Here is a 12,108-nt window from a genome sequence, read left to right as displayed (position 1 = left end):
CCACAGGTCAGCCACCTCCTGTTCCCAAGTCTTCCATCCTATTTGGTCACCACTTGCCTTAATAATAAGATGGTTTCTTGAGCAACCATTGCACACATGAGGAGAAACCCCAACCCTGTGCCAATCTCTCCTTTATGTCGCTGGGTACCCTGGAAAGGTTTATTCCTTTTATAAACTGCTTTCTTGATCTTTTTTTCCTCTGAAGTCTCTTTTGTACTCCTGTCCCAGAACCTCCTGCTGCTGCTTGTCTCCTTTAAACAGAAATCTCTGGGGAACACTGACATCTTTGATTTAATCACCCCCAACACACTACAAGAAGGCCATGGTTTCACAGGCTTTCACTGAACCTCAGAAATGTTCAAGGGGCTTGAACTTCTAGAGAGTCCCATCCACCATGAAGAGTATCAATCCATGATCTTAAGAGACATTACCTACAAGGTTACAGGAGTGTCTTTGATGTTCATCTTTGGGTTTTGTGGAAAGCAGTCTGTGCCCTGCTATGAGTGACTCCCTGGATAGAACAGCAGTTTCTAAACCTGTTACTCCATTTGATAAAGCAGTAGTTTACCATAGCTATGCCATTTTGAGTTTAGGTGCTGAAGTAGAATGACTCTCCACCTTGTTTGTACACGTAAATGCAGCCATCTATCATAAGGCACAAACTGATAAATTGCTCATACTAATAAAAATGACCACCTGTGAACTTATTGAATTAATTAAGCACATAGACATATGGACGAATCACCCTCCTACCAGAAAAACCAGACCCATGAACTTGTTGAACATACTAGGCCATCAAATGAAGCAAACCCCTCACTCGAGGTCTGTAAAAGGAGGAAGGAGGAGCACCTGTGTCTGGACAGGTGGCATCCTGACCTTGTCATCTGGTCACTCCTTATCAAGAGCTTTGCCCAGAAAGATCACCACAGCAACAAGCCCCTAAATTTCTGTCCTTGGGCTCCAGCAGAGGACCCTTTCTTCTGTCCTCCATGGCTACACATGGCCCACTCCAAACCGACATCTCAAGCGGACACTCTGAAAGTGGCATCTGTCTGAACCTTGGCCTAGAATAAGTTCTTGCACTTTGACACTTCTGCACCTTGAACAAGTTCTTTGGCTGGTCTGTAATTATATCTGACCACATACAGTGACTCTTTGCTATCTGCTCTCTACATATGCTCTCAGCTCAGCATCCTGAACCCCTAAGGCTGCTTTTACCCTTAGCAATCCTGTAACACACACACACATTTGTGTAGTATGATTTATATGACTATAATACTTGAGTATTATAGACATTAGAAATTAAGACTAGAATAAAAGAACAGGTGATTTCTCATCTTATGACTCCCAGGTGACCCACAAGTGGTGAATGCCAACAATGAACTTGGTGTGACTTGTGAATTTATTGGTGTTCAATAAATTCTGACTTTGTGGAAAGGCACAAACTTGTTTGGTCTATGTTATTGGCATAGCTTGCTCATGAGAGGCTTCCCCAAGACACGGATGGATGGGCCAATAGTTTCCTTGGAAGGCGGCTCTGGAAAGCACCCTGGGTGACTGGCTAGCAAGACAGGGAAAGACGGAAAGCTAACAAGGAACTACTATGGAGGGGGCTGCTGCTGTTGCTAACAGAGGCTCACTCATGCTGTCAGCCCTCAGGGAGTGTGTGCATCCATGGCAACTTGCCCTCCTGACCTTGAGAACCTGGGCGCTTCCTCCCATGACTGGAGAAGAGCTACTCCAGCAGCCCTGACCCACAGGCACAAGGGACTCACACTGTGTGCCAGCAGAGCAGGCTCTGGGGACAGGGATCCCCCTCAGGCAGAGGGACTTGTGGTCAGTCGTGCCCATGGGCTGTTTGTAGTGACCTCCAGGGTAGGCCAAGGCACAGGGACAGGGCACAGAGAGCCTCTTCTAAAGTCACCTTTTCTGTGTGGTCTCGTTGATGGACATGCTATTCCTGCCCACCATGCTCTCCCTGCACAGATCTTATTTCCCTTATCAGATCCCCGGGTGATTGCACCTTTTGTCACCCCTGATACAATTGTTTCACTATCTTAGAGAGTGAACTGTGTACATCTCACATTGTGCTTTGGGCTTCAGTTGGAAATTTGCCCAAGTTTCCTGTAAAACAACTTAATTAAAATCTACTATTACTATATGAAATATTGATTTGATTCTAAAGTGTAGTTCAGCTTAAGAGAAATCAGCTCCAAACCATGTGTTACTAAATTCCATTCTCTGACCACAGGAAAAGAATTGAGAACTAAGTGAATTATTTTCATACAAAGTTTTATAAACCTGGAGAGAAAGACATTGGTAAACCAGAGGCTCTGTAAAAAGCTATAACTAAAAAGAAACTATATGATTGTACTGCTATTTTGTATTTATGGAAGCAAAATGGGGGAGGGGCTTTTCTAAAATTCTTCTGAATCCAGGAATTACTGTTCCTAGTATCATGTTTCCATCCATTTTAACAAAATTACTGACTTTCTGATAGTGATAATGAGCCTGTTTTCAGATTTGAAATTATGATGAATTAGCCTTTATTAAAATAGGAATGGTGTGAATGGATTCATGTAATTTAAAAAAATTATTTCTATCAAACACATTTGCCTAGAAACTACATATGTCATCTTGCTAAGTGCCAAATAAAAGCTTAATTATTATAAGTTTTATATTATATCATAAAGTAGGTATGTCTGTCTAGGTCAGGAGATGGAAGCCACATTATGATTTAAACAGGGGAAGTTTAATATAAAGAATTATTAAACTCTGATAAAAGAATATTGTAGGATGTGAGAAAAGTGTATGAGATATCCTAAAGCTGAGGGAAGGTTACTTAAGGGAGACAAGTTTCAAAGGGGACCTTCCTGAGGCGGGTCTTTAAACTCATTCAAAAAGATGTAGCTGCAATCCACTAGATACTAGAGAAGTTCACTCACTGTCTGAAACAGAGCTGGCCTGCAGTCACTAGCAAGCAGAAATCAGCCCTTGAACATTCAGGCAGGGTACAAGGGACTTGCAACTGGTGATGACAAACATGGGCCTGCAGATACAATAGGAGCACTGGGGCATTCAGAGTCTGTGAGGTGAAATCCAGATGGTGGCCAGATGTGCATGCCTACAGTGAAAGGAATCCTGGTGTGGTGAGAGGCCTAGAGCAGGACCCCTGTCAGGGGAACCACAGGAAAGTGATAGCCAGGCCTGTCCAGGGTGGAAAGTTTACCAATGGGCAATGCATTCTGGGTGTGTGGCTGGGGCACAACACCACGGGACATCCTGCTAACACATTGTGTTAGTCAGCTTTCCATCACCGTAACAAATACCTGTGATGATCAACTTAGAAAGAAAAAAGGTTTATTTTGTTCCAGAGTTTTTGAGGTCTTAGTCCATGATCCATTGGCTCCATTGCTTTGGGCCTGTGATGGCATATCATGACAAGAGGAGGTGGTGGAGCAAAATCATTCACCTCATGGCTGGAGGCAAGAAAGAGAAAGAGGAAGGGGCTGGGACCCCATTATCCACTCAAGGGCACACTACCCATGACCTGAAGATCTTTCACTAGTCTCCACCTCTTAAAATTTCCTCTACTTTCCAAAAGTGCCAACCTGGAAAAAAAGCCTATGCCACATGGATCTTTGAGGGATAGTCCCTTCTTCATGCAGTGTCCCTTTAGCACCCTCAACTGAGAAAGCTTAACGTCATAATCACTCTGAAGAATGATTGGTGATGAAGTAATGCCTAAAGAAGTGCTTCCATTACCCAGAGTTTGGTCAATTTGGAGCTGAGAGGCAATTCAGTGATAACTAGCACCGCATGCATAACTGAAAGCTGCTAAAGTAAAAATGTAAAGTCAAAACAACTCAACAACCACTTAAAGTTTAATAGTGCACTGAAATAGCAGCAAATTTATTAAAATTTAGATTTATATAGTAATTTTTGCTTGAGTTTGAGTCAAGGAAAAAAGAGAAATACAATGGTTATATATTTTCTTCTGGTAAATAAAAAGAAACAGTTCTGAAAAGAGGAATTTATTTGCTTTTATTACAATAGAAAAATAAAAATGGAAAGTCAAAATTCATCTCATAGAGTACTTTGTAAGAAACAGGGAATTGTTAAAGGCCAATGCCAATAACAATAACAAATCTATTTTTGATCTAAATAATCAAATATCTCATCCTCATCTATGAACTGAATTGATTCATTTAAACTTGTAAAGATTGGTTGATGCTTTTGCAAGAAATAAGCAACTATTGATATCCGGACACAGGTACCAAAGCTCCATTTTGAAACCAGAGAGAGGCTGAAATACATAGAAAAACGATTGGATAACATAAATGCTATCCAATTAGCAATTAGTGTTTCCCCTCTTGGCTGCATTTAAGAATCATCTTGAAGTCTTACTAGATGTATTTGATTTGGGGATGGGGCCCAAGAAGCTGCATTTTTAAATAAGCACAAGGCATTTGGGAGCTGCCTCACTCAATGTGGCCATCTCTTCCACTGATTGGTTGATGCAATGTTAAAAAATTAAAAAATGAAATCAGCAGGTGAAAACAGATCCTCAAGGATTGCCCAGAGTTAGATCTACAGGAGTTCCAGAAAAGGAGCTAGTGAAGGAAATGGGATCATGCCAGTGATACACTATGTAGTTGGCCTACAGCTGTTGGGTCTATACTGAACACAGACTCTCCTCCTTGTCATTGTTCTCTATATGATGGTTTTTAAAAACTACTTACATGGTGTAGGTATTATAAATAATCTAAGTACACTGTGCCATTTTATTTAAGGAACAAGAGCATTTGGTATCCAACATGAGTTTTTGGTATCCAAAATCCCACCCACTGCAGATGCTAAGGAAGTCCTACGTTGCACAAAATGTAGTGATAGAAGATAAATATTGTGTCTGATTTCTTTTGCTGAGATTATGAGACTTATTCATGTCGTGTAGAGCTGTGGTTCATTCATTTATACCACTATGTACTCTTCTATTATTCGATTGTGTGAACATGATTTATTTATTTCCTTAGGGATAAAATTTGGATTGTTTCAGTTCTTCAGTTATTTCACAACTTAAATATTCCTTCACTCGTCTTTTAATGCACCTGCGAGCTGTAGAGTGCACATATTCAACTTCCAAAGATAAATTTAAAACCTACGTTTGCATCCTGCCTACACCACTTCAAAAGCCTTGTAAGGGTCCGGCGAAGCGTCGGAGAAAGAGACCACATGAGACTAGCTTCATGCAATGGCAAGGGGGATTTATTAGGGATCCGTTCCAGCGTGCTGGGGCTCCGTGCTCACTCAAGAAGGGAGAGCAGCCCAGAGCCCAGAGCAGAGGTCAAGCAGAGCTTAAGTACACTTTTTGGAGAGGGCAGCGGGGGGGGGGGGGCTTTGCATGCATCAGAACAAATCATCATGAGGCGCGGGAAAATTGAACAACAACTTTGAGACGTGATTGGCACATTCATTGGTGGGAACAGGTCGGGCGGGGGTGATTGGTCACTCCTAAGCGGGATACACATTCAAACTGATTGGTTTGGGCCCTGTGACAAACTGCACAGGGCCCTAGGCTGAATGGTCAGATGCCCGGGTCTTTTACATGTTAATTTTGCAGTTTAGAATCAGCTTAGAAATTTTACCCTTACATTCTGATTGTTAACAATTGCTTAAATTCTCTGCCTAAGAATTTTCTTTCTGAAAAAATGGAGAGAATCATGATACCTACCTACTTCATAGAGTTAACAAGTTAGTCTTGTACAGACAAGTTAACACATAGACATGGTCAATGACTATAATAATGATTGTCATCATTGTCAAAATGGATGACAATAATAGTCCTTGGTACCCAAGTATAATTTTAGTTTTCCTCTCTCTTAAATGGCCTACATTCCTCTGACATTTTTTCTTGTTCTTCTCAAGATGCTTATAAATAATATTTCAATGTATCTCTGTGTCTCAAATCAAGATGTTGATCTGGAAACTGTCACCAATCACTGCAATCAAATATTTGGATTCTAGGGTATTATTTGATAAACAAAACTTGTGCCCAGAGGTACCCACTTATAAAAGGTAAGTGACATACATTACAAAAGGGTTGTTTCATTATTCCCTAAAATTGTAGTCAAGAAGAACATTTAAATCACAGCTGATGAGATTGGATTTAATGTGAGGACTGTTTATGGGTTGTTCAGACTCAATTATAAGGGCTAGCCTTTCAGATCTGCCATGTTCTGATTAGTTAGGAGTGGCAGATTCGAATATTTTCATTCTTCATTAAAAAAAAGTGGAGACCATAGGATATTCAGTTTTCTGAGCTTCCAATGCTACATTTGTGGGATTTGGGGCAAAAAAAATATGAAGATGTTCAATTTCCTTATATAAAATGGCACAGAATACCTCATCTCTAGATTACTTATAATACTTACGCAATATTAGTACCATGTAAATAGTTGCTAAGCTGTATCATCTAGGGAATATGGCAAGGGAAAAAAAATCTGTACCTGTTCAGTATATACAACTACTGTAGGCCTGACTACCCTGGGATACCAATGGCAGTTGGTTGAATTCATGTAAGTGGAAGACTGAACTGTATGTTATTTTTAGGAGGTCAGTTGCCCTTCATGGGTCAGGGGAGGCAAAGGAGAAAATAAAAACGATGACATTTTATCAAATTTGAAGACTAGGAGAATGAGGGAATAAGGAGGTTAGTTACACACTGTAGCTTTAATCTGTAGTTTAAATTTCACCCATCCCACCTAACCAGCCTACCCAAGCCACCCTGCTGGAATTTGGGATTTGGGGGTAAAGCTTTAAGCCAAAAGAAAAGAATGTCGAGGTGAATTCTGTTCTAGGGAGGGGCTAAGAATGTTAGCCATCAAAGGCACTTCATTCTGAGGGAACCACCCAAGGCAACTCTCTGGAGAACTCTTCCTTGCTTAGATACCTTCTGGTCAGCCACTTACTAAACAGCCTACCTGAGGGAAAGCAGTGTTCTGTCACTTTGAGGAGGGCTGAATTCAAGGGTAAGATGGGAAGATGTCTCCAAGAGTATGCTTCTCGGAAATCCTTCCAGGGCTATTGTATTTTGTGGTAAAAAGCGAATGAGTTGTGTGATATGGGAGGCTAAATATTAGTTTTTGAAGACTTAATTCTTTACTTGTGAGTGGGGAAATTAATAATGTTTATCAGTGAAGCCCGTTGTCAAGTAGATTAGATATTTGTGTGGTTATTTCTCCGGCTTCTGAAATATAAGTGTGTTGGTTGGTTTCTCTATCCACCTCCCATATCTGGTAATAGAAAAAGAAAGTAAACCAGGCTTCCCAGGGTGGGTGGAGTAGTTAGAAAGCAGGTGACCTGGTTTTCAAAGTCTACCAAGAGCAAAATTATGAAGTTTCTCTTAGGAGACTCCAACCCCGAGCATTGGCCTTTGAGAGCAAAGACCTTCAGATTTGATTAAAGGAAACCCATCACCTCTAGCTATTTTAACAATCAAAAAACTTAGTCTTCTTCACCTCTTTTCTCACCTTCTCTTTTCAGAATTGGCAATACGTCTCTGCTTCTTAAAGGATTTGAGTTATATTTAGGGCCTACTCTGCAGGAGAGCGGTAACTGTAAAATTTTTGAAGAAATCATAGGAATAAATCTATGCCTTGAATTAAGCAATTTTTTTTAGATATGATACTAAAAAGTAGAAAACATAACAGGGCACAGTGGCAGACACCTGTAATCTCAGTGGCTCAAGAGCCCAAGGCAGGAGGATCATGAGTTCAAAACCAGCCACAGAAAAAAGCAAGGCGCTAAGCAACTCAGGGAGAATCTGTCTCTAAATAAAATATAAAAAAGGGCTGGGCATGTGACTCAGTGGTCGAGTGCCCCTGAATTCAATTCCTGGTACAAAAAAAAAAAAAAGTGGAAAAAATAAACAAGTTAAACTTCATTAAAATGAAACACTTCTGTGCTTCAGGGGATACTATCAAGAGAAAATAGAAAGCATACAGTGAAAAAGTAATTTGTATCTAGAGTATAAAAAAAAAAACTCAAGGTAAAAAGCAACTAATCAGCTTAAAAATGAGCAAGATTTGAATACACATTTCTCCAAAGGACATACACAAGTAGTTAGCAAGCACATGAAAGATGTTGAATATCAAATTAGAGAAATATAAATCAAACCTATAATAAGATACTATCGCATACCAAACAGGATGTCTAAATTTAAAAAAAAAGTAGTTAAATACAAGTGTTGAGGTAAAATGTAGAGAAATCGAAATCATCATACACTATTGGTGGAAATGTAAAGTTTAAATCTACGAACAACCCAAATGTAAATCAGATGAAGATGGATAAATAATATAACAATATGTGGAGTGAATGTGTGTATGTGTGTATTATATTTATATATATTTATATATATTTATATATAATATATATAATATATATTATATATATAATTCAAACATATATCAGTATTTCAAAAATGAAATACTGATATATGTTTAAATATTATGCTAAGTTAAAGAAGCCAGCCACAATAGGTCACAATTTCATGATTCCATTTATATAAAATATCTAAAACAGGCAAATACATAGACACAGAAAGTCAGACAGTGGTTCTCATGGTAGGGGAAAGTAAGAGTGGGGAGTTACTACTTCTTCTGTATAAGGCAGAATGTACCAGCAAGGCAGAGATGAATAATTCAACCTCAGACTTCAGGATCTTGTGGACAGGTGGAAAGACAGACTGCAGACTTTGGCTATAATCCAAATCATAATAAAAACAGAGATAGAAAAAAAGAATTGGAATTGGAATATGGAGTTTTTGCTGACGTACAGAAGGGGCACTGGAGAATTGTCTGGGTAAAAAATGAATTGGGATTGGTGGAGGAGAGGGGGCTGGAGGGCAGAGGGAGGGAGCAGAGATGAGGAGGGTAGGGAAGTGGAGCTCTCTAGAATCTCAAACTCTCTGGGGCAGCCAGAGTACAGGGATGGCTATCAAACTACAGAAACAGACTTGACAAAAAGCAATCAATCTACTGTACAAATGTGAAATCCCAAAGGATCAGAGCCCTCAAGTGAATTTGCTGAATTTATCAAATTCATTAATTTACTTTGTATTATTTTCAGAAATATTCTTTTAAACTATAATCGAAGTATAAATGTATTCGTCTTGAAGAGAGCCATGAATTTGTACTTTCTAAGCAACATTTTAAGAATGTTCAATCTGTTTGCCAGATGGATTTTGGAGTTCTCATGATTTTATTTTTTTTTTAATGACTCTTATAATGATTTTCTTCCTCAAAAAAAAAATTTGGGGGGGGGGTATTGGGGATTGAACCCAGGGATGCTTAACCACTGAGCTACATCCCCAGCCCTTTTTTACATTTTATTTAGAGACAGGGTCTCGCTGAATTGCTTAGGGCCTCACTAAGTTGCTGAGGTTGGCTTTGAACTTGCAATACTTCTGCCTCGGCCTCCCAGGACACTGGGATTACAGGCGTGCACCACAGTGCCCAGCTGCTCATGTGTTTACCACATGCATTTTATCGTGAATTAGATAGAATGGGGAATGGGTGCCAGAAGTAGGGTTGCCCACCATCTCATTTACCTTGGGGGTCTTCCGGGGTTAGTCCTGTAAGTCCCACATCCTGGGAAGCCCTTCAATGATGAGAAAATTGGTACAACTACTCACACTGTGATGGAGAAATAAGGGCAGCGTGAGTGCTTTATTTTCTTCAATTACTGTTTCTTCACAACACTTCTCTGCCAGGCTGACCACTCAATGTAAGTTAGGTATTACTTATAAAATCAATTGATTTTGTTGGCAGAATTGGGCTTGAAGACACAACTAGGGCACGTGGGATGAGGCCACTTTCGTGTGCAGGCAGTAGAGTAGCAGTGACATGATCAGAAATTTTAAGAAGAATCTGACATGAGTTTTTGCTCAATGAATGGGTTAAGCCCTTGCATATGGTGAGTGTGAAGGGAATCATAGGCTTCCCTCTCCACCTCCCACAGAGAACAAGCAGTGACAGATTTGTGAGAAAGAGAGAAAACTGTCTTGAGCTAAAAAGACATATGATGTCAATTAATGCAAATAAAGATACATGAGAATAGAGAACCATTGCAATCTGCATAAAGTTTGAGTAAAAGATAAAATTCTACATTTCATTGGAAGTTCTATTTATGTGTCACTTTGGGTACAAGAACTATTTCTTAAGTAAAGTTTTAATATCTGAGGAATTTTCCCACATAGGGATAAGAATGACATTGCAGAGATATTGTTTTGAAGAAATCTCTGATTAATAAATGATCAGAACCAAGGGAGATAATAGTAATAGTAATGTTTCCTAATCTCATGGTTAAACTATGCTTTGAAAGTTCTGAATTGGCCCCATTAATTGTGCTTTGGTTGACCCTTGCTATAAAAGAATACTCATATAGGCAGATACTGTAGACACATCTCCAACTTCATTCCTGTCTCATCCCTTTCTTTCCATTTTCACATTTACTCCTTTTGTCTAATTCCTCTGACAGTGGAGTCATTATGTCACTCAAAAATAAGTATGTAAATCAATCAATCAGTAAACAAAATGGCTCTCCATTTCCTCAATTCAAGGTTCTAATCTTGGTACTGAGAACCAAATCAAACCCACTTGTAACTCACTTTCCCTATCTTTAACTGTCACCTCCCATTGACATTCCTTCTAGGCAAATAAAGTGCTAGCTACTGTTTTCCAGATGTGAACCCTCACCTCAAGGCTCTGTCTTTACTTGACTTTTGTATCTGGCATAGAATGTCCTTCATCTAACAATTCAAGTTTCACAACATCTACCACAGATGAAGAACACCCAGAAAACCATTGTCATTTCTCCATCCAGAATTAACTAGTCACCTGATGGGGGGCCCCTAAGGCAGATAATATTAACTGCTATTTGTTGAAAATAGTGTTATTTAGTGTCTTTTCTTACATGTTTTCTTACTTTTTCAATTATGCTTTTATTATAATCTCTTTGAAGATGATGTTTCCTAGTACATTATGACAAGTGGAAGTTCACTGACTGCTTTTTTACTTGAGATCTTTCAACAGAAAAATATCAAAGAGGCTCAGATCATGTGCTCCAACCAGAGCACCACGCCCCACAGGCTTGGGATGTGGAAGATCTTCAGCTCAATTCTTGTCCAATTGACTTTGGTTACTGCTCTGCTGGATACTGTCCTTGGTGAGTAGTAGGGTGACAGGCCATATAATGAGGTCATCACACACCCTACTTTCCAAGATGCCTCACAGATATTCTTCAGATATGTTGTGGGGCATATGTATGACCTTGGAGTTTAGGGATATTTGTTATAAACCCACAAAGGGATTGTTTCAAACATGTTTTTGAATACTCCCTTTTAGAATTTTTCTCTCCAGAAATCTGTAAACAATCTAATTTCAAATAAACATGAGTTAGAATAAACATATATTATTACCCACCAGACTATCATGAAGAACTCTTACTGCTTGTGTGGGTATTCAAAATGTAGGGCCCATGGAGATAATTCTGCTGAGGCCTTTAGAAGATAATATAGTAATTTATTTAATTCTTGCTGGGGAAGTAGAATTAAAATTTTTTATTTTCCAAAGGCTTCATACATTCTCCACATTGTGATGCTTTTGAAAAACATTTTCATTTTTGAGTAGGCAATCTAGTCAAAACCCTAAAGTCCAAAAGAACACAAATGAAGGGCTGCTTCTTATCTCAGCACCTGAGGTAACTAATCTTATATGATGCTTTTTATTAATAAAACAAGTGTTTCTACGAAGACAAGAGGCAGTGTTACATGGCATGACATAGGCACCTACCTGTATTCTGAGTAGGCAGATGTGGGCAATCTGAGAGAATAAGGGAATTCAGTTCTATTCTCTTATTGTTTTGACAGTTTATCATTTGATCAGGAAAGGATGAATGTCATTTTATTTGTCTTTTTTTAATTACTTTTGACATTTTCATTAATTAAAAAGCATACATTGGTGATCACTCTCTGTGTTCACTGACCTTTGGAACAATGGGAGGCATGATAAAAAAATCCACTACCTGGTCTAAAAATCTTAACTATTCAAA

General features: G+C 39.1%; 1 protein-coding gene across 1 annotated transcript in view; it reads left to right on the top strand.

Annotated features, from left to right (window-relative positions):
* Nucleotides 1-11,114: 11,114 nt before the first annotated feature.
* LOC308651295 (zona pellucida sperm-binding protein 3 receptor-like) overlaps nucleotides 11,115-12,108 on the top strand; it is a gene marked incomplete at its 5' end in the record, with an annotated part of 40,521 nt that continues 39,527 nt past the window's right edge. Inside the window, one exon of the mRNA XM_081298213.1 lies at nucleotides 11,115-11,223. Within this exon, the coding sequence (XP_081154339.1) occupies nucleotides 11,115-11,223 (109 nt within the window). The remainder of the gene's footprint in view (nucleotides 11,224-12,108) is intronic.

The sequence above is a fragment of the Spermophilus citellus genome (genome assembly GCF_964194105.1).
Source record: "Spermophilus citellus genome assembly, chromosome: 6".
Taxonomy (NCBI): domain Eukaryota; kingdom Metazoa; phylum Chordata; class Mammalia; order Rodentia; family Sciuridae; genus Spermophilus; species Spermophilus citellus.
Note: the sequence above shows the minus strand (reverse complement) of the source record. Positions and strands in the feature narration are given on the sequence as shown.